The sequence below is a fragment of the Diceros bicornis genome, chromosome 15, assembly GCF_020826845.1.
Source record: "Diceros bicornis minor isolate mBicDic1 chromosome 15, mDicBic1.mat.cur, whole genome shotgun sequence".
Taxonomy (NCBI): Eukaryota; Metazoa; Chordata; class Mammalia; order Perissodactyla; family Rhinocerotidae; genus Diceros; species Diceros bicornis.
Genome location: NC_080754.1, coordinates 59,431,254 through 59,454,641, shown reverse-complemented (window position 1 = coordinate 59,454,641; position 23,388 = coordinate 59,431,254). Strand labels below are relative to the sequence as shown.

At 40.7% G+C, this 23,388-nt stretch overlaps 1 protein-coding gene and 1 pseudogene across 2 annotated transcripts in view; both read left to right on the top strand.

The window, feature by feature from the left end:
- The first annotated feature begins 5,986 nt into the window (after window positions 1–5,986).
- LOC131414589 (small ribosomal subunit protein uS2-like) lies at window positions 5,987–6,843 on the top strand (annotated as a pseudogene).
- Window positions 6,844–9,278: 2,435 nt separating this feature from the next.
- The window catches only part of NMD3 (NMD3 ribosome export adaptor), a 34,601-nt gene continuing 20,491 nt past the window's right edge, over window positions 9,279–23,388 (top strand). The window contains exons 1-7 of one of the 2 annotated variants that reach the window (XM_058556425.1): window positions 9,279–9,297; window positions 9,874–9,930; window positions 10,800–10,934; window positions 12,961–13,057; window positions 18,927–19,007; window positions 20,003–20,131; window positions 20,398–20,488. In XM_058556425.1, the coding sequence (XP_058412408.1) occupies window positions 9,887–9,930; window positions 10,800–10,934; window positions 12,961–13,057; window positions 18,927–19,007; window positions 20,003–20,131; window positions 20,398–20,488 (577 nt within the window). In that variant the 5' untranslated portion in view covers window positions 9,279–9,297; window positions 9,874–9,886. The other variant, XM_058556424.1, reaches the window with a different exon arrangement.

Genomic DNA, 23,388 nt, shown 5'->3' with positions numbered 1-23,388 from the left:
TTTTTTTTTTTGTGAGGAAGATCAGCCCTGAGCTAACATCCATGCTAATCCTCCTCTTTTTGCTGAGGAAGACCGGCTCTGAGCTAACATCTATTGCCAATCCTCCTGCTTTTTTTTCCCCAAAGTCCCAGTAGATAGTTGTACGTCATAGTTGCACATCCTTCTAGTTGCTGTATGTGGGACGCAGCCTCAGCATGGCAGGAAAAGCGGTGCGTGGGTGCGCGCCCGGGATCCGAACCCAGGCCGCGAGTAGTGGAGCACGCGCAGTTAATCGCTAAGCCACGGTGCCGGTCCTGCTATAAAATTTTATCACGACTGATATCTAACAATTTTTCCACTAACACAAAATAGTATAATAATTTTATTCTATCAGCACTGCATTTAAAAAATGTTAAACACAAAGAACCATCATGGTATGTGGTTATTAGATGTTGTGTTGGATAAACCTACAGTTCTCCCGCGTTTCTCCTTTACTCTCACACTATGCCACACTTGTAACACTTCTGGTCACCAAATGTGTGGGGGTTTTTCCCCGACACCAAGCAATTCTCCAGGACGCCAGCTGGGTATCCAACAATTTAACTCAATTCTGACACTGTCTACCTGGAGATAGCATCAGATCCCACAGTCTAATGGCTCAGTCCCACAGGACCGCCCCCACCCTGCTTCAGATGTCATTGTCAAGTAGTAGGTCCCCAGGTTACCCAGAACTTCTGTCCAACTTGGCTACAAATCAGAGGTTCCCACAACCCCCACCTTGGGTTCTATTAATTTGCTAGAGCAGTGCACAGAGCTCAGGGAAACATTTACTTACATTTACCGGCTTATGAAAGGATATGATAAAGGACCCAGATGAACAGCCAGATGAAGAGATACATAGGGCGATGTCTGGGAGGATCCTGAGTGCAGGAGCTTCGTGCGTCACCCTCTTGGTATGTGATTTTGTTCACCCACCTGGAAGCTCTCCAAACCCCTTACTATAGGGATTTTATAGATGCTTCCTCACACAGGCATGATCAATTATTAACTCCATTTCCAGCCCTTCCCCCTTCTCTGGAGGATGAGGATGGGCTGTAAATTCCAAGCTTCTGATCATGGCTTGGTCTTTGTGGTGACCAGCCCCCATCCGGGAGCCATCCCAGACCTACCCAGAGCCACCTCATCAGAACAAAAATGCCCCTAATGCTCTTATCACGTAGGAGTTTACAAGGGTTTTAGGAGCCCTGTGTCAGGGACTGGGGATGAAGACCAAATATGAATTTCTTATTATAAATCACAATATCACAGACATATTTAAATCTCTTACTAGAGAGAAAGCCTATGGACAGAATGCAGAATTTCTTGAAATTCAAAGTTTGAAGAACCTCAAAAGGCAAAACCCAATCAAGTGACTTAGCAGCCTGAAAGGAGGTTAGAGACACGTAAATATCTCAGGACCCAAGTCAGACCCGAGCTTTCCCTCCTTCTAGATACCGCACGTTTGCTACGCAGCAACCTCTCCGAGCTTCAGCTCCCCTGCCTGCCAAATGGAGACTAACACCCACTTCACAGGATTGCTGTGAAAACTAAATAAGTGAGTGTAAGATGTCTGGCTTGTAGCAGAGAGCTTAACAAATATTCATTCTTTATCTTTCTTTTCTCTAGGAGCTTAAGATCTAGTTGGGACGATAAACTGTAAACCCCTGAAGAGGTAAAAATCCAAGAGCTAAGGCACAATTCACATGCACTGAGGTGGCTGGAGATGATGATCTTTAGTGTCCCCTACAGCTCTGCACAGCGATTATTCTATGGCAGCTGCATGCAAGTGTCACGGGGCAGTGCATGATGAATTGGCAATTGGGAGGTGCGGACAGTAAGTGCTGTAAGGTGAAGAAGGGAGCAACTGCCCTTGGGCCGGAATGGTTTAGGAAGACCATTAAAAAATCCAAGCTGACTGAGCTACAACAAAGCCCAATTCAATTAGGAGAATGACTGGCAAGAGTATGATTATAATACAAATTCAGGCCAAGCTGAGGAGAATAAGAAACACAAAATACCATAAAGAAAGAAGAAAGGAAAAGGCAGTATCAGCAATTTGGTTTCAGAAACACACAAAGAATACTAAGTAGCTATCATGCTTTTCATCCCTATGATAGTCTTGGAAGGTAGGCAAGTATATCAGCTCTGCTGAGAATCTCCTGTGAGTAAGCAATCTGTTAGAAATATGTTCGATTACAAATAATAGACAACCTCTCTAACAGTGGCTTGAACAAATAAAGTGGATTTTTTCCCCCTTAAATAGAAAGAACTCTCAAGGTGGACAGCCCAGGGTTGGTGCTACGGCATAATTACACAGCCAAGACACAGGCTCTTTCCAGCTCTCTGCCTCATCCTCCTTAGCATGACGGCATTTGCCCTTATTGCTTGTTGCCTTATGGTCAGGAGATGGCTCCTGTACCTCCAGGCATCATATTTGCATTCCACACAGGAAGCAGACAGAAGGGCAAAGGAGCAAAGAGTGAGGGCAAAATGGCATACCCACTGAGTCTGTGCCTTTTTATTAAGAAAGCTAAAGTGTTCCTGGAAGATTGCCCAATCGACTTCCTCTTGTAACCTGCTGGCCAAAATTGTGTCTCATGGCTGCTCCTAGTGGTAAGGAGACTGAGGAGAAGGGGAATGTGGATGGAGATATTAGCCAACCAACAATGAAGACAAAAGTGTTGAACCCTTCTGAAAAAAATTACTACAAAAGATAAAACCAGGGAGTTGTTTTCCTTAAATAGAAATTTTTACTCTATTTTTTAAAAAATGAAACTTTTAAAAACTTTGTGATAGTTGTAGATTCACATGCAGTTCTAAGAAACAATACAGAGAGATCCCTTGAACCCTTTAACCTATTCCCCACAATGCTAACATCTTGCAAAACTGTTACTGCACAAAGATCATGGTCTGCTGGCCTCAAGACAAAAGCCAATCATCAAGAGGCAAGATAGTGGCAGAGAAAGGGCAGTTTATAACAGCTTGCTAGCAAGAGGGAAGATGGCTGACTAACGCCCAAAAGAACAATCTTAAGGGGGCACAAAATCTTACAGCAGTTATATAGGCTGGTGCGTTATAGGAGAGAGGGTTAGGAATGTTGACCCTCTGGCGTTACAGGCTGGGAGTCACCACACTAGATCTTTCAGTTTTCATTTATGATGGCTATCAGCATAGACTCTCTGTTTGGGGGTCCTCACATTCCTAAGGAACTCAAAAGAACAAAGTTATCATCTTATCGCAGCTGGGAGGTACATGCACAAGCAGGGGTCGTAAAATCTACAGAGCAGTTAGATCTCCTGGAGGGTGCAGATCCAGCTGGGCTAGTTAGTCAGAGGTCATTCAAAGTTACAATAGGGCTTCTTTTCTACAATATGGCTTCTCTTATGTCTTGTCTTGAGCCGGCATCAAAACTATAGTACAATATCACCACTGGGATGCTGACATGCATACAGTCAAAATACAGAACACCTCCATCTCCACAAGGATCTTTCATGTTGTCCTTTATAACCACACCTACTTCCCTCCTGCCCTTTGCCTTATTCTTATTTTCTGGCAACCTCTAATCTATTCTCCAGCTCTCTAATTTTGTCATTTCAAGAATGTTATATAAATGAAATCATACAGTATGCAACCTTTTGGAATTGGCTTTCTTCACTCAGCATAGTTCTCTGGAGATTCATCCAGGTTGTTTTTTGTACAATAATTCATTTCTTCTTGTTGCCAAATGGTATTTCATGGGGTAGATGTAACACAGTTTGTTAAACATTCACCTGTTGAAAGACATCTGGGCTGTTTTGGCTATTACAAATAAAGCTGCTATAAACATTCATGTACAGGTTTTTATGTTAACATAAGTTTTCATTTCATCAGGACAACTGCCTAGGATTACAATTGCTAAGTTGTATCGTAGTTGCATTTTTGGTTTTTAAAGAAACTGCCAAGTGACTCTCTACAGTGGCTATACAATTTTACATTCTTACCAGCAGTGTACGAGCAATCCAGTTTCTCTGCATCTTTGCCAGCACATGGTGTTATCACTAGTTTTTATTTTAGCCATTCTGGTAGATGGGTAGTGATATCACATTGTGCTTTTACTTTCCATACCCCTAATGGCTGATATGATGCTAAACATTGTCATACCTGCTTAACTGACTATTAGATGCTCTCTTCAGTGAAATGGCTTTTCATGTCTTTTGCCCATTTTCTAATTGGGTTGTTTTTTCACTTTTAAGTTTTGAGAGTGCTTTATATATCCAAGATACTAGTCCTCAGTTGGATATGGTTTGCACATATTTTCTTCCACTCTCCAGCTTTCTTTTTAACTTCTTAACAGGGTCTTTCACAGGGCAAAGTTTTTAATTTTGATGATGGCTAGCTTAGTAATTTTTCCTTTTATGGATCATGCTTTTGGTGTCAAGCACAAGAATTCTTTGCCTAGTTCTAGATCTCAAATATTTCCTCCTGAGTTTTTTGTAAAAGTTTTATAGTTCTACATTTTATCTTAAATTCACGATCCATTTTGAGTTAATTTTTGTAGAAGGTATAAGAGCTAAGTTGAGGTTTACTTTTTTGCTTATGGATGGATATCCACTTGCTCCAGCACCATCTGTTGAAAAGGCCATCTTTCCTCCATTGAATTTCTCTTGCACTTTTGTCAAAAATCAGTTGGGCAAATAGAACCCCATATTTGTGGCGTTCTATTTCTGGTTTCTTTATCCTGTTCCGATGATCTATGTTTCTATCCCTCCACCAATAACACACAATCTTGAGTATTGTAGCACCAAAATAAATCTTACAAACTTGGGTAGAAAGATTCCTCCCACTTGAATTTTTTCCCCAAATTGTTTTAGCTATTTCATTTCCTTTGCTTTCCATATAAGTTTTAGAATAATCTTTTCTACATCTACAAAGAAAAAGTCTTATTGGAATTTTGACAGAAATTGCATTAATTTATATGTTAATTTGGGGTGAACTGGCATCTTTACTATGTTGAGTCTTTCAGTCCATGAATAGGGCATGTCTCTCCACTTGTTTAGATCTACTTTGATTTCTTTCATCAGCATTTTGGAGTTTTCAGCATGTAAGTTTTGTAAGATTTACCTAAGTTTTTCATTTTTTGAGGAATTGTAAATCGTATCGTATTTTTAACTTCAGCATCACATGTTCATTGCTAGTGTATATAAATACAACTGATTTGTTTTTTTTTGAGGAAGATCGGCCCTGAGCTAACATCTGCCAATCCTCCTCTTTTTTATTTTGCTGAGGAAGACTGGCCCTGGGCTAACATCCATGCCCATCTTCCTTCACTTTATATGGGACGCCCCACAGCATGGCTTGCCAAGCGGAGTGTCAGTGTGCAGCCGGGATCCGAACCCCGGGCTGCTGACAGTGGAGCGCGAGCACTTAACCTCTATGCCACCAGGCCAGCCCCTAAATTTTTTTTTGATGAGTTTGTGGATAATGAATCTGGAAAATGAACCTGTAACTTTCTAGGAGGTCATAGTCATCTAGTCCTTTTAGGAATTCCATTTTAATACCAAGGTCAAACACACAGAATTTAAGTTTGTAAAAACACAGTAAAGCTAAGATTTGAATAGGGACAGATATCCTGAATGTAAGGACTATAGGACAAGAGAACCCATTTTTCCAAGGTGAGATTTGAGGATTAAATAAAAAGTGCAAAATGAGTTTCTTTGCGGTGTACTTTGCGAATATTATCCCACTCTGAGACCAATCCTAGCAAGCTCATCCTAGGCTTGTGGCAGAGACATTTGACACCAAGCACTCACTTGCGACATCTCGAGATCTTAGTGTTGAGGGGTGGGAAGCGGGAAGAGAGATACAGGTGCTTTCTGCCACATGAGTATGTCATTTATCAAATGCCTGTGGCCTTTCAGCACTAACTAGAGAAAGGTCCATATGGCAGTGTTCTGAGTTCCCTGTTGTAACTTATAGGAAAACTTTCACAATGTCTGGAGCCTTTGACGTCCTGCAAGTGAAGGAGGAGGATGTCCTCAAACTCCTTGCAGCAGAACCCACTTAGGCGGCACCAACCTTGACCTCCAAATGGAACAGTACATCTACAAAAGGAAAAGTGATGGCATCACCTCATAAATCTGAAGAGAACCTGGGAGAAGCTTCGGCTGGCAGCTCATGCCATTGTCACCATTGAAAACCCAGCTGATGTCAGTGTTATACCCACCAGGAATTTTGTCCAGTGAGTTGTGCTGAAGTTTGCTGCTGCCACTGGAGCCATTCCTATTGCTGGGTGCTTCACTCCTGGAATCTTCACTAACCAGATCCAGGCAGCCTTCAGGGAGCTGTGTCTTCTGGTGGTTACTGATCCCGGGGCTGACTACCACCCTCTCACGAGGTGTCTTATGTTAACTTGCCTACTATCGGTCTGTATAACACAGATTTTCCTCTGCACTATGTGGACGTCACCATCCCATGCAACCAGAAGGGAGTGCACTCAGCAGGTCTGATGTGGTGCATGCTGGTCTGGGAAGTTCTGCACATGTGTGGCAGCATCTCCTGAGAACACCCAAGGAGGCCGTGCCTGATCTCTACTTCTACAGAGATCCCGAAGAGACTGAAAAGGAAGAGCAGGCCCCTGTGGAAAAGGCTGTGACCAAGGAGGAATTTCAGGTCCCAAATTTACTGCTACTCAACCTGAGGTTTCAGACTGGCCTAAAGGTGCAAGTGCCCTCTGTGCCTATCTAGCAGTTCTCTACTAAAGACTGGAGTGCTCAGCCCACCACTGAAGACTGGTCTGCGACTCCCACTGCTCAGGCCATTGGATGAGTAGGCACAACCACTGAGTAGTCTTAAGCTGTTCTTCCACGGACTTTTACACAGAAAATGGAAATAAGGTGGATGAAAAATAAACAGTTGCCAAAAAAAAAAAAGCCTGTAGATAAGAACAGACGGCCTGAGCCTCAGAAGGGAATGCAGTCTGCTATGATGGAGAGGGCATGGATACAGAGTTGGACAAACTGTAATTCTGGTCCTGGTTCTGCTGCTTACTACAGAACTCTCAGTGAATTACCTAATCTTTTGGAATATCAGCCTCATCTGTAAAATTTAAGCTTCCTGAGGGCAGAGACCATGTCTGTGTTGTTCACTGTTGTATATCCAGTGCCTAACAAGCCTGGCACTGTGGCACTTCGTGACAAATCAAGTATGGTAGTGAAGAAGTGTATTGAGAAAGAAAAAAGTGCAGCCCCTGACATTCAGAGGCTGGCCTGTCCTCAAAGGCAGGCCACGTTATTCTCCTGTTAGACAAACAATTTCACCGAATACCAATCTCAGACAGTTACTTGGAGACTATGATAAAATGAAACAAAGCAAGCCACTGCCTAATTTTGTCTAAGCCTAGATAAATACAAGGTCATTGTGCCACCCACAAAATATCAAACACTCTCTCTCGGCCAAAATGAGTGACTGCTACTTCTTTACTAATTGCAGCTTCATCCTTTTGCCTCTTTTCCTGTACATACGGTTTACTGAGCTATCCAATCACAGAATTGTCCTTACTTTTGGACAGCATCCAATCCAGAGCAAACCCCTTTCTTAGACCCTCCTTCAGTCACTCAATCAAAGCCCAAATTCTATGATAGGTTTTTTCCTAACAATCCTTAACTGAGACTCTCTGTGATTCCTCATGGGGTGTTTGCACTCACTTCAATGAATAATAAACACAACCTGTATAACTACAGTTGTATTCCTAGTGGGTATTCGGCTGAATGGAAATGACAGTGTGAATGGAAAAAATGGGGAGATAAACACTGTCTCTTCAGAGTTGTTATGGGTATCAAATAGATAATTAATTTACCAACATAAATTGAGGGTCTGTTTTGTGCCAGGCGCTGTGCTGGGTGCAGGAAATATTGAGAACAACAAGACCCAGGCAGCTCTCAAGGAGTTTGAACCTGTGGAACACGCAGAGTAGAAAATTTATGATGCAGTTTAATATTGTTAGCACTATTGTAGAGGCATACACCTCCTATAAATATGTTACAGGATCATACACAAAGAAGGAGCATCTGTTTTTAGACTTACAACTTCCATTAATTGTAAGATAATAAAGTTATGTTCTTTTAAGCCACAAAATTTGTGATGATTTGTTACAGCAACAATAGGAAACTAATACAGGATGCCTGAGCTTAATCTTTAAGGTGGAGCGTCCCAGGCATAAGCAAAGGGAGACCAGTTCCTGCAGGACTGTTGAGCTGTATGCTTTGTGCTTAGGAATGTGACAAGGTATGTCAGGGTCAGATCATGCCGGGTCCTCTTTCTATGTAGAGAAATTAGAAATAATCCAGAAGGTGATCAGAGACCACTGAAGGATTAAAAGCAGGGGAGCGTGACAAAATCAGATTTGCATTTTAGAAGGACGGATGGAGCCTGGAAGTAAGGAGAAGGAATGGGAGACTATTTAAGCACCCTAGGCAAAAAATCAGAGGCCTTCTTTGATCACCTTCTACGAGATGACCTTGCCTATTCCTTGAGATTTAGCATGAGAACACAGAAAAAATATGGTTGTGCTCTTCAAATATTTGAAATTCTGTCGAGAGTGATTAGACATGGTCTGTGCTGCTCTAAGATCAGGTATAAAATCATAAGGAAATATTAAATGCATCATCAGGAAGCACATTTTAATAATGAGAGTGGTCTAAAAATAACAGACTTCTTCACAAATAATTGTGCCTTACATGTGTTTCTTTCATCTATTCCACGAATCTTCATTTGCGAGGTTAGGCTGTGGCAGGCATCAGGAACACGATGGTGAACAACAGTTAAAGGCGCTGCCCTCGGTGGACTTGAATTCTTTACACAACGTGGGGCTGTTTACAGATAACTTTTACATAATCGTTTGACAAAGAAGCAAGTTCCCCATCAGAATATCTGAAAAGTGATTTCTATACATGGGCGAGGTTGGCTTGGAGTGAACCCTGGCCAGGAGAATCGGGAAAGAAGATAACCCAATGCAGGAGCTGGAAAGTCTGGGTAAGCCTCAGGCACCCTGAGATGAGGGAGCTCGGGGCCTCGTTTCCCTGCTCCTTCCCAGCTCCGGGCCTCTCACCCCGCCCCCGCCCTCTCCCGTGCCCCGCCCCCGCCCTCTCCCGTGCCCCGCCCCCGCCCTCTCCCGTGCCCCGCCCCTTCCTTCGCCTCCACGCTTCCCTTTAACTCAGGTCTCTAGGACCGCGGGATTTCGAGCTCTTCTCTCGCGAGATCGTCACCGTACCGGAGGCGGCGGTCGTTGCCGCTGAGGCGGTGGTAGGGTTACCTTCTGTTGGGATTTTGCCGCATGTCTGGGTCTTGCCCAGAGGCGCTAAGTGGGTTCTGGGGACCGAGGCCGGGCTGCTGTGGCGCGGGGGCCCCGAGGAGAGCGTGGGGCGCACTCCTCGGGCTCGGGCCGGCCTGGGGCCGCGTGCGCGCCGCGTGTGGCCGCCGGGGTCGGTGGTTGGCCCGCGGGCGCGGTGACGGCGCCCGGGGACTCGTGCGGCGCGGGTCGGCGGCACGGCCGCCGCAGGGGGAGGGCGGGGTGCCCGGCGGCCCCGGCCCTCCCGGAGCCCTCCTCGGGCCCGCGGTCTTGGTGCCCCGGTGACGCCTGCGGTCAGCGGCCGAGCTTAGTGGCCCGAGGGCCTTGCCGGTGGCGGACGCTGGGATTCTCTGGGTTCTGGTGTTAAAGCAGTTACTTCCTCCAGAGTTACCGCCTGGGATTGGTTTTTCTTATTCGCTCGTTTGTGAGGCTTGGCTGCCTGACTCAGAGAGGCGGGAGGAGGGTTTGTGTAAAGAGGTGAATAGACAAACGACCTAAATCCCACGCTTCTCTGTCTTCTTTAAAATCAGGGTATCCAGGGAAATGGAGTATATGCCGGAAGCCGCCGACCGCAGCCCCGGACACATGTGAGTCGCCCCCCCCCCCCCCCCCCCCCCGCATTTCAGGATGGTAAACGGAGTCTTTGAAACTTACTGTGGGGAAAGCTTTTTTTCTGAGGGGGGGATTTAGTTTGTCTTAAATGGGAAACATGAAAAGCCATATTTGCTGCGAAAATCGTTTAGTTGGCAAGTTCGTTGTGAATACTTGCTGTAAGTGTGTTCACGTATTCACTACGTTCTTCTGGGTTGGCACAGTCCACTGCGATAGCCATTAGCCTCACGTGGCTGTTGAAATTGAAAGTAATCAACGTGAAAGAAGATTAAATACTCAGTTCCTCAGTAGTACTGGCCACATTTGAAGGCCTCAGTGGCCACAGGTGCCTGGTGGCTGCCACACTGGACATCACACGTGATAGGGCATTTCTTTTGGACAACGTCAGTGATGCTTAAACATTTTCTGCCCCCGATGCACCTGGGGTTATGACCCTCGCGTCAGTTACACTGAATCACTAGACATGATACTCTTTCCATCTAAAAAGTTTTCTTTAGGTAAACGCTTACATTTTGGAAGTCCCTGTGTGATACTGAGGCTTAAAAAGTATTGCCTTTAGACTATAAAGCTGTCTAGTGATTACTATTAGAAATAATTTAGACTCTTTAGACCGTTTGCACACTGGCTGCGTTTTGAGGATTTTTTCCAATTGTGGCCATGCTTGTTTTTTCCCTCAGTTTTCCAAGCTTGTTCTTTATTGCATCTTTGATGATTGCTCTGTCAGTTTTTAAAAAAGGGCGGAGATACTGTGGCCTAACTTGAAGGCGTTTGTTTGATAGTTTTGAAATTTAACCAGTGCATTTATGACATCTAATTTGAGAAATGTATGCTTTATTTATTTAAGCTTGTGCTGCGAGTGTGGTGTCCCAATTAGTCCAAATCCTGCCAATATTTGTGTGGCCTGTTTGCGAAGTAAAGTAGACATCAGCCAAGGCATTCCAAAACAAGTGTCGATATCTTTCTGCAAACAATGCCAAAGGTACGGTGTGGTACTGTTGCATCCTACTTAAAGTTGAGATTTATGTATAGGAGAACCACTAGGATGTGCTGAGATTACACCAAGATATCTAGCAAAAAGTGCATATAATTGAGATTTAATCTTTATTTATGTTGGTGTCACCAAAGATTTTAGAATTTGAAGTTTTGTAGTGTACTTTTCTAGTTTGCCCTGCTAATCTGGTAAAGATACTATAAAGTTATTTGAATCTGTCTTTTTCTGTTAAGGGATTAATAGGTTTGATGTGTACAGTTAATAGGTATGAGTTGACGTTTGTAAGGGTAAGTGAGAGCAGATTATGTTATTGCTATGAGGGTTTTTTTTTTGCCTTTAATCTCTAGAAGCCATCTATGATCAAAAGCACCTTATGTTTTAAGTAATTTAGCAGTGTGTTTTAAAAATTATGTCTATTAATGTTCCCATGTAACTAAAATGACTATAGTTGATGGAAAAAAAACTCAGTAAATCATATCTGGGATGGTCTGAAATAAAGAATGGATTTGAAGACAGAAGACTTCTGAAAGTTGGTGTTTTATTCCTTTATTTTCTTTAGTTGGCATAAACAGCTTATATCTGGTAGGCCATTAACACAAAACTGCTCAATGAAACTGCCCATATAAAATTATGTATGTGTGATTTCACAAATGGGTTAGGACTCCAGTGGTTCTTAACTTTTCTGGGGGGGGGAGTGGGGTTCATGAATCCCTTTGAGAATTTGAAAACTCTCCGGAAAAATGCTTAAAACATGTACTTACATATAAACACATGAAACTTTAGTGTACTGTTTTAGGTAGTTTACAGTTTGCAAACTTGGCAAGTGTGAGGCTTAATCGTTTATAAATATTTGCTAATCTCAAAAGCATGGTGGAGTGAAAAAAGCACTGGACAAAGAATCAGTGCGCTCTGCTCCAGCGGCCCAGGGTTGGCAAGTTCGAATCCCGGGCACGGACAGATGCACTGCTCATCAAGCTATGCTGTGGTGGCGTCCCACATGCAAAATAGAGGGAGATGAGCACAGATATTAGCTCAGGGCTGATCTTTCTCAGTAAAAGAGGAAGATTGGTGACAGATGTTAGCTCAGGGCCAGTCTTCCTCACCAAAAAAAAAAGAGACTCAGGAGACCTAATTTGTCTTGGATTTCTTGCAAGCTAGCTTTTTGAAACTCTTGGCCAGTTAACCAAAGTCTTAATTTCCTTATCAGAGTGAAGGGGGATTATTAGATGATATATGAAGCTCTTTCTAATGCCAAAAACATACGTATAACAGAGGGACCTGTATAAAGTTTTTGAATGAACCTTTAAAAGTGAAAATCAGAACATTCATTTAACAAGTATGGCAAAAAAAAATCATTGACACGACACATTTAGAAGTATTACATATTTAACAAACATTGAGCACTTACCATGTGTTAGGCATTGCCCTAGGTCCTGTGCTAAAAACTTAAAGCACATGTATAAGGGATTTAAGTTTTAATTTAGTCAGGCTTTATGATTTTAAAACTTGATTTTTACAATTTAAAATTTGGAAAGGGCTTGAAATAGATGAATAGTCTGAGCCATCGTTGGTACATAGTATGAGATACTAATTTCCTTTTTTTGTGTGTGAGAAATAAGCAGTTCTCAAGCATTTTAGATGTACATTATAAATCGTTTTAATGCTATTTTGAGATGATTTCTACTTGTTTTTCAGAGCATAGCTTCAGGGAACTCTTTGGCACTTTGTCATCCTTTCTGGAATTCTTACTGGTGCTTGAAGTAATAAGACCTCTTTAATAGGTTATTTCAGATTGGCTTTCTCAAATACTCAGAATTTTACCGTTTTAACTAAAGCTACTAGTGTAGTTGAAAGTCTTCTGGAACTGTTAAAATTTGTTTGGGTTAAATGCTTCGGATCAATCTTGGGTATTATTATATCTGGTTAATAATCAGTGTTATATCTGCATATTCAAATGGAAATTTTTGTGTTTCCTGAGAGATGCTGGATTTCAATATATTATCTTCTCTTTCAGATATTTCCAGCCGCCAGGAGCTTGGATACAGTGTGCGTTAGAATCCAGGGAGCTTCTTGCTTTGTGTTTGAAAAAAATCAAAGCCCCTCTGAGCAAGGTAGGCCAAATAGCTATAATCAGTCTTTATGGGTGTTTTTATTTTTTTAATCTCTCATTTTCAGAAAATCCTTGTATAAGTAGGTTTTTCAACAGTAACTAATAAATATTACTCTTGGTAAGCACCGTACTACAAATGCTGTTTTCATTTTTAAAATTATATATATTATTTTTTATGGAAATGAAAATCTTTTTGCTTTAAAAAGTTTAATATAGAATCAATTTTTAAAATTTATTGAGAACCTCTTATGTACAATATTTTTTTCTGAAAATATTTATATAAAACCATCGCTAAACATAATTTAGGAGGTCATAGTGTTAGGGCTATGGTATTCAGTTTTTTTTATTTTCATTACTGATCTGGAAAGAAAATATTTGTGCCTCTTACTTAAAGTCAGTGCATAAATGTCTCCAAAAATCAAATGGGTGTGTCAGTCCAGTTTACCTCTCTACATAAATAATTTCAGTTTTCTGTATGTTAAACTTTATGACTCACTTCCACTAGGTATGTTTTTAATTGAAATGGACTCTTTTGGTGTGAAGGCCTTCAGATTATCTGTTAAGCTCTGATAACATTTCATGTAATAGTTATTTGAAATTTCTCACTTTATTTTCCTTTTTTTCCTCCCTGGAATTGCTGTTAGTCAAATGTTGGCCCTACTGGCTTAAAACTTTGTCTTTTTCCCCGTGTATTGTTTTTAATCTTTTTGTCTTTTTTTCTGTGTTCCTGGAGATTTCCTTTTCTTTATCTTCTGATCTTTGTATTGATTTTTTTCCAGCAGTAATATTTTTAAGTTCCAGAGTCTTTAATGTTTTTGATGCATTCTGTTCTTGAATTTTTCTGAAGGTTTGATGATAGTTTTTTTTTTTTTAATTTCTTTCTATTCCCTAATTTGTCTGTTTTTTTCCGGAGTCAGTTTTTTGTGTGACTTGGTTTTTTGCTTTCATACATCAGGCTTTTGTCAACTGTCTGGTGAGCCTTAATATTTCATTAGTTCATTCAGCAGATGTTTATGAAGTGTCACCTCTTTGCCAGTCTGCTTTTGGTGTTGGGGATATGGCAGTGAATGAGAGACAAAAGTCTCTGTCTTAGGGAACTTTTATTTTAGTTGGAGGGGAGGGTGTGGAGTAGGCAATGAACAAAATAGATAGGTATATTATGTAGTGTGTTAAAAGGTGTAAATTCTGTGGAGGAAAAAACCAGGGAGGGGATAAGAACTGCACAGGGAAGAGTTACAATTTAAAATAGAGTGGTTGGGGAGGCTTCAGTGATAAGGTTGACATTTGAGTAAACCTTTGTTAAAGGCAGTAAGGGAGGCAGCTGTGCAGAAATCTGGAGAAGAGCATTATGTGTAGAGAAAACGTGTAGAGGCCAGAGGCAGGAGCATAGCTGTGTGGTTAGAATGTAGTGGGGAGGGGAAAAGTAGTTGCTGATGAAGTCAGAGAAGTCGTGAAAAGTCAGAGTAGGTCAGCCCTTGTAGGGACTGGTTTTTACTCTGAGTGTAATGGGCGTAGGGGATATAGGGCAGAGTAGTAAGATGAATGACTTACAATTTATCAGTATCCCTCTTGCTCCTGTGATTAGAATAGAGGGGGTTGGGGGTAAGGATGGAATTTGGGGACCTTTAGAAAGCGATTGTAATAATCATGAGAAATGATGGTATTTGGATCAGTACTGGAGGTGGTCAGAAGTGGACAGATTATGGATCTATTTTGAAAGTAGTCAGTAGGATTTACTGATGAAGCTGGATGTGTGTATTGAGATGGAAGAGTCAAGGATGACTTCCGTGGTTCTTGAGCAACCAGAGGGAGGGAGTTGCTGTTAGTGAGGTACGACAGGCTTCAAGAGGTGCAGGTCAAGGCAGGAGAGATCAGAGCTCATCTCAACGTGGTACTTAGATGTCTATTAGATATGGAAGTAGAAATACTGAGTTGGCAGCTAGGTAAATAAGCAAGGGAGCGGTCCAGACTGGAGATAATGAATTTGAGATATAGATGGTATTTAAAGCTGTGAAACTGGATAAGATTTCCTAGGAGTTTAGATAGTGAAGGGAAGAAATTTGAGGACTGAATCCTGGGGTCCTTTAATGATAAAAGTTTGGGAAGATGAGAAATCAGTAAAGGAGACTGAAAAGGAGCTGCTAGTGAGGTAGGTAAAAATTAGGTGAATGTGGTGTCTTGGAAGGCAAGGGAAGCATTTTACAAAGGGAGTGACTGGCTGTGTGATTTGCAGCTGATGGGTCAAGTAATGAGTTTTGTAGTTTAACCATGTGGAGATCGTTAGTGAATTTGAACAATTTCTGTTTAGTGGTGGAAGTAAAGACCTGATTTGAATGGAAATGAGAGAATAGGATGACAGGAATTGGAGGCAGCAAGTACAGATAATTCTTTTGAGAGTTGCTGCAAGGGGAAAGAAAGAAATGAGGCAGTGGGTGGAGAGGAATAAGGGGAAGGGGCACATTTTTTAAGATGGGAGGTGTTACAGTATATTTGTAAGCTGTCTGGGAAAGATAGAGTACAAAGGGAAAAATTTGTGAAACTGCAAAGAGACAGAATAATTGGCTGGGGGATGTCCTTGAGGAGTGGAAAAGAGATAGAATATAGCGTACTAGTGGAAGTATATGTTTGTTTGTTCATTCAATTAATATTCCACACTTACTCTCTGCCAGGCACCATTTTGGGAGCCTGAAATATTTCATGGAGCAAAACAAAGGTCTCTGCTCTTTAATGGGGCATTCTAGAGGTTGGTCTTGATAGGTACACGGACAGTTCATCTGTGGTGACAGGAGAAGGTGTTGGTAATTGGGAGCTTCCGGAAAAATCTCTCCTGATTCCCTTTTTATTGAGAGAACAGAAGCATGGGCAGTAGCTATGAGGGAAAAGCTATTGTGAGATGTTTGAGGCGAGAGGGGAAGGTATGAAATAGTCTTCTAGAAGAGTAGGAGAGAGAATTTTTCCGGAATAATGATGTATGGTTGCTGGGCAGTGCTAAGGGTTACTGTTATAAATTTAAAGACTAGCCCCATCAGCTGCACGGGTAAGCCATGGAACAGGCAAGAACATTGGATTTAACCAAGGTTATGATTTAGCCAAGTGGCTAAGGTGAAATGAGAGAGGGAATCAAGGGAATTGAGTGTGCGTGTGGGAATGATTTTGATGATTGATCTTGAAATTAAGCTGGCATAGGATGGAAGTGAGTAGATAAGGTGTGGTGAGGGATGATGAAAAGATGGTAGGATGGGGCCGGCTCCGTGGCTTAGCAGTTAAGTGCGCACGCTCTGCTATTGGTGGCCGGGGTTCGGATCCCGGGCGCGCACCGACGCACCACTTCTCCGGCCATGCTGAGGGCGCGTCCCACATACAGCAACTAGAAGGATGTGCAACTATGACATACAACTATCTACTGGGGCTTTGGGGGAAAAAAAAGAAGGAGGAGGATTGGCAATAGATGTTAGCTCAGAGCCGGTCTTCCTCAGCAAAAAGAGGAGGATTGGCATGGATGTTAGCTCAGGGCTGATCTTCCTTACAAAAAAAAAAAGATGGTAGGATGAATAGATTTTACGTTGCAGTGGATTGAAGGGCTTTTGGTGCCCAGGAACTAGAGAAAATGAGCTGGAAAAATAGGAGGTGATAGTCAGGGAGTGGGATGTTTGGAATTGAGATTTTGGAGGGATTTCAGGTATTAGTAATAAAAGGGTATGAGTAGCTGAGATAGGAAAGAGGACAAGATCTTGGGTGGAGAGGACTTCAAAGAATGGAGAGGCTAGGGTATTGTGGGGATTATCTATGAGGATATTGAAATCACCAAGAATTGGTATTATTGTTGGAAGGAGTGACAGTGAGCCAGGAGCTAAAATCTTTGAGAAGTGAGAGCAGGTGGCCCGAGCATTAACAGATGACTATAGCAGAGAGAGGTGGGTGGTATAGTCTGAAAATTTCAGATTCAAAGCTAGGTATATTTAAGGAGGAGGCAGGGAGAATGGTTTGCCATTAGCAATTAAGAGCAAGGAGGGCACCTGTCTGGCTCCTGGTCCAGTGACAGGAAGAAAATGAGAAAAAAAAATCACTTATTTAATTAGCTGCAGGTGGAGCAGTGTATAATCAGGACATCTAACAGGTGAGGAGAATGTTCAGCAAAGAAATTGAGGATTTAGGAGGTTTTATTGTTAGTGAATGTTAAGTTCCAGAGGGCATAGTAAGAGGGTTTCAGCATTTGGAGAGAAGTGTTAGGTGGGACAGAATGGGGAGTGTGTGGAACCATATGGAGATTGGAGTGTGGGAGATGAGGGGTGACTGAGGTAAAGAAGGATAAAGGGCCCAATGAGGTTGATTTGTCCTGGTTGTTTGAGGACAGATAGTATAGTGAGGCTTTGTTGGGGAATGGTGAAGTAGATGTCAAGGATCCTCTGTCCATTACTGCAGATGGAGGTTGGAGGCTGAGGGAAGGGCAGTCTTAGTGCCCGTGGGCCTTTCTCTAGATCCCTGCAAATGGAGACTGCACCCCAAGAAGCTGTCTGTCACTCTCTGTACCTGCTGTGGCTTGTTGACTACTAGGCTTTGCTTTAGGGGAGGCATTTACACTAGGTAGTCTAGTTCTCACCAGATGAGACTTGATAAAATTATCATCTGCCAACTGATGTCTCCCACATCTCTTTATCTACAGCTCAGATTTCTCCATACAGCTCCAGACCAAATATATATCTTACTATTCACTGAAAAACTTCATTTGGATATCTCATAGATAAATCCTCTTTTTTTTTTTTTTTTTTTTGCTGAGGAAGATTAGCCCTGAGCCAACATCTGTTGCTAATCTTGCTCTTTTTTTTTGCTTGAGAAAGATTAACACTCAGTTTTATATGTGGGACGCCCCCACAGCATGGCTGACCAGTGGTGTAGGTCTGTGGTTGGAATCTGAACCTGCGAACCCGGGCCGCCAAAGCAGAGTGCACTGAACTTAACCACTAGGTCATGAAGCCGGCCCCGATAAACCCTCTTGAACTCAAATGTCTGAAACCGAATGCAGCATCTTCTCCCCATCAAAACTGATGTTTATTTGTGTCGGAATAATACTGTTTTTCTAGATGCCCAAGCTGGAAGCTGTTGAGCATTGTGCTAGAATCTGTTCTTTTCCTTCTTCCCATATCCAGTAATCATTAAATTCTATAGATTTTATCTCCTAAATATCTCTTGGATTTTTCTGCTTCTGTTATTTCCGGAGCCTCTCAGTTCAGGTCACCTACAACGCCTGCCCAGGTTATTGAAACAACCTCCATTCTCGTTCTCCCACCCCCTTCCTCAAAGCAGCCATTTTAGCCATATTGAACTACATTCAGTTACTCACATAGAGCAAACTGTTTTTGACCTCCTCCAATCCTGCTGATTTGGCAGTGTTACCATTGTGCATTCAGTATTCAGTGCATGAGACTCCCTCTCATGAATGTCCACTCCTTTTTGTTTTTTTAAGCCTCATAGTTAATATAGAAGGAATAATCCAACTGTATACTTTTGCTCATGAGATTTCTAGTAGATGATGAGGTCACCAGGTCTTTGCTTTCTTCTAGAAAGTATTATTTCCATTCAAAAAACAGTATACTTTCTTTAGGGAAAAAAGTTTTTTTTCCTATGCAAATATTTTAATGTTTGCTTGAATTATACCAGTTGCATTAAAATCATTAGATTGTCCTTTTATTTTATTTGTTTTTGTTGTCATACCTCTGCTGATAAACCTTTTTTTTATTGATGTTGGGTAGTGATGCTAATCACCTATTCCATAAGCATCTTATGAAATCCCTTTACCAGTGAGTTGTTCTTTCATCTTTTTTCTCCTCAGATGCGAACTTATACTGCTTTTTGTTTGTGTTTTATTGAAGGTACGGCTTGTAGATGCAGGCTTTGTTTGGACTGAGCCCCATTCTAAGAGACTTAAAGTTAAACTAACTATTCAGAAAGAGGTAAGCTGTACATAAGTTCTCACCATGGTTAAAGTGTAGGTAGTGCAAATGAGGGGCTATTGGTAAGTTGGCTTGAACAGCTTAAAAATAAAAGAATACCCTCTTAATTTTAACCCTTCGTTTGGAGCAGCCATTGCTCGTGATTAGGGGGCTAAGATAATCTTTTCAAAGTTATTTTCGTTAGGAAAAAGATTGAAGTAAAAACATGAGCAAAGGCAGTGCTTCTCAAACTTGGCTGATTATCGTAATGACTCACAGTAACTGACTCAAACTGGATTCAGCTGGATGTGAGTTGGAATCTGTGTTTAAAAAGCTTCCCAGGTGATTTCTGATGATTAAGCTATGTTTGGGAACAACTAAATCAGGAAATGTTTTGTTTTTTGAGAGTTTTCTTTGTCTTGTTTTTTTTCCTAAGGATGAATTTTGTACACATACTTATATATAAATTATAAAAATATTATAATTATAAATTATATAAAAATCCTTCAAAGAATATCCTCATAACCACTTCAGCTAAAGGTAAATTTGAAATGTTAATCTAATAAATCCTACAGATTAAACCTATATATCTTTCTTGAAATAGTGTAACTGTTGACTTTAAGTGGATTTATTGTGGATGTCTTCAAAGCATTCGTGGAAGAAAATTTGAAGTTAAATATTAAAGCATCTCCTTTTAAGAAAAATATTAGAGGCCCGGCCCCATGGCGTAGCGGTTAAGTGTGCGTACTCTGCTGCTGGTGGCCCGGGTTCGGATCCCGGGCGCTCACTGATGCACCGCTTGTCAGACCATGCTGTGGCTGCATCCCATATAAAAGTGGAGGAAGATGGGCACAGATGTTAGCCCAGGGCCAGTCTTCCTCAGCAAGAAGAGGAGGATTGGCATGGATGTTAGCTCAGGGCTGATCTTCCTCACAACAACGACAAAAAAAAAAGAAAAATATTTGTTATTAAACAGAAAGGAAAGAATGAAGGAGAGTGATTGTTTTCTTTCTCAGGTGATGAATGGTGCTATCCTTCAGCAAGTGTTTGTGGTAGATTATATTGTTCAGCCCCAAATGTGTGGAGATTGCCATCGAGTAGAAGCTAAGGATTTCTGGAAGGCTGTGGTTCAAGTCCGGCAAAAGGTAATGAGAGAACGATGATGAGTGAATTCTCCATCTTGTATTTCATCTTTGTCAGTTATCAACAGCTAGTAAAACCTCCTCCTCTCCCTTCTTTCCAGATCCTTCAGGCATCAGGGATAGTCTGTGTGCCTGGAACATTCACCTTTAGAAATAGATCACTATTGCGTTTTAGATAATGTTTAAAGATTGTTTTTGTTTTAAAAATCAGCATATCTATAGATGGCTTTTTTTCATTTCATCTATTAATCTAATGCATTTATGTTTAGACTTTGCACAAAAAAACTTTCTACTATCTGGAACAGTTGATTTTGAAATATGGAATGCATCAGAATACGCTTCGTATCAAAGAGATTCATGGTGAGTTAAAATTTAAAAGCATTTGAAATGATGTTAGAATTTTATTTCAACTGACCTAAGGAGTCTTTATCTCTTTACTGATAATATCTAAAATAGTACTGTCCAAAATAACTTTCTGTTAGGAAGAAAACAAATCTTAGTTCTTTATCTGCACTGACCAGTGTGGTAGCCACTAGCCATATGTGGCTGTTGAATACTTGAAACGTGACTAGGGTGACTGAGGAACTGAATTTTTAATGTTTTTCTATTTTAATTTAAATTTACACCAAGTAGCTACCAGTTGAGTAAACCAGTGTGTAACTACAGTAATAGAATGTAAAGTGCTATGATAGAAAATTCATTGAAACTTATTTTATGCAGAGATCAGTTTCTGATTGGAAGAAAATTATTTTCGAGATCTGGAAGTTCTTCTGTTATACTTTTGTTTTTCATATGCCTAGAGGCATCTGTGATGGATACATTAAATCAGAAGCCTAAACTCAGTAATAATGAACAGTGATATACAAATGATATAATTAGATTTCTTGAAGATGGAATTTAAAAATTTTTGCATAATTTTATAGTGGCTCCTTAGAGTGTTCTGTCTTAGCAGTTACTCTTGATGTAGCATACTTATACATACTTGATGATGGATGAATATTTCTTTAATTAATAGTAGAAAACATAAATATTCTTTAACAAACTCTTAAGTCTCTTGCTAAAGGTTAATATTTTTAGGTAGTGCTTGCTACTGTTGGACATGTACTTGTTTTCCTAGTCTTTAAAGTATAGGTTTAGAGATAGCTGTTCTTGAAGGAATGACCAAATTCTTGTATTACACTTTTTATTTTAAAACTGAGTTCCACTGTTAACTTACTGATCTGTTATTTATTTATCTTGTATGTCTTGACAAAAGTGCTTAAAAGTGTGGTCTTGGGTCCTTAAATGGGGGAGGAAATGATTATCAGTTGTGTCACCTGGAGAAAAATCTTTTAAGCTTTGTATCTGACCTGAGTGCATTATCAGTAGACATAAGGTGAGCAGTCTAAATTGGTGAAACACAGTTTAGTGAATATTTATTGTAGGTAAGCTACCCTGCTGCCTGTTTACAGTAGTGCCTAGCTATGTGTGGCTAGCCACCAGGCAAAAATAACACCTTTGTTCTGAGTAACTATTTTGAGTAACTCTTTTGAGGATAAGGATATTCAAATATTCTAGCTAAGGAAGCAAAACACTATTATTTTTCATCATCATGGCAGAAATATCCTTACACGGAATTTTTTTTGTAGCAAAAGAGTTGGATACATTCTGGGATGTACTTTTGCAGTCACTTTCAAAACCAAAAATGTTGCAAGTTTAACAACCTTTTTTTTTGTCATCCAGAGGAATTAATCTGTTTTTTTTTTTCCCTACTGGTTCTTGGTTTGATTTAAGTGAATCTTTTGTTTGTTTCCTTGGTTATTTGTTGTAACTGTTTTTAAAATCATAATAATGGTAAAAATTCAAACATAGAAGTATGTATGAATAGAGAGGACCTCTGTGTCCTTTTTATCTATTTGTTACCCCCAGAGGTAGCCCCTTAAAACAAGATAGTACAATATGTGCTTTGTATGTAAATTGTGATAGCAGGTTGGTTTCCCCTCATGTGTGGGATCCTTCTGTAATATTCTGTGACCGCCATCTTACTTAATATATTTGTAAACCTTTCCACATCATTGCACGTAGTCCTATTTCATTATTTTTAACCACTATGTGTATGTATGTATTAAGGTATATTTAATGATTTAGTTATTTCTTATTAATTGACTTGCAAGATGTTCCATTTTTTTACTGCTACAAATAGCATTGTAATAAATATTCTTATGTGGTGCATATTTAGTGGTTTTTCTGTGAGATTGAGTTCAGGAATTGAAATTACTAGATGAGAGTGCAAATGTTAGATTTTTATATGTACTGCTAGGTTGTTTTCCAAACACTTGCCAACACTGCATAAGATTGTATTGGCCTTTCTAAGTTTTGCTGTTCTAATAGAGAAAATAATGGCATCTTGTTTTAATTTGCATTTCCTTGATTACTAATAAGAGTTAGTTAACATTTTTATATGTGTATTAGCCGTTATATTTATCTCTAATGTGAGTTGTCTGTTCTTCATATGTCTGTTTTTTCCTGGTTTATTTTGTGTGTATTGTTCAAGATATCGATCTTATTACATGTGTGTGTGTATAGAGAGAGCTGGAGAGCATGCATTTGAGAGCGTGCATTTGAGCGTGAGTCCGAGAGAGCAGATGTTTTCTTGCTACGTCACATGTCTTTTATCATTTAAGTTTTTCATTTCTTAGTTAAATAGCTATGGCTTATGACTTTGTGTGTTACGTAGGAAAGTTTTCTATACTCCCAAGATTATTTTTAAAAAAGTAAATTATAGGTTTTTTTTTGTGTGTGTGTGTGTGTGAGGAAGATCAGCCCTGAGCTAACATCAGCCAATCCTCCTCTTTTTTTGCTGAGGACTGGCCCTGGGCTAACTTCCGTGCCCATCTGCCTCCACTTTATATGGGACGCTGCCACAGCAAGGCTTGACAAGCAGTGTGTTGGTGCGCGCCTGGGATCCGAACCCCAGGTTGCTGCAGCGGAGCGAGTGCACTTAACCGCTACACCACAGGGCCAGCCCCTGTAGTTTTTGTTTTACTTTTGGATCTTTAATCTTACCTGGTAGGAATTTTTCCCGGAAGGTTAACTTGCATTGTTTCAATACCAATCTTTTCCCCACTGATTTGAAATATCTCCTTTCTTATATATACTAAATTCCTTTATACACATGGCTCACTTCTGGTTTATTTTGTCTCACTGCTTCTACCACAGTATGTAAATTATACTTTATGATATGTTCCCTTATTAATTTTTTTGCAAAATTTGGTTGATAG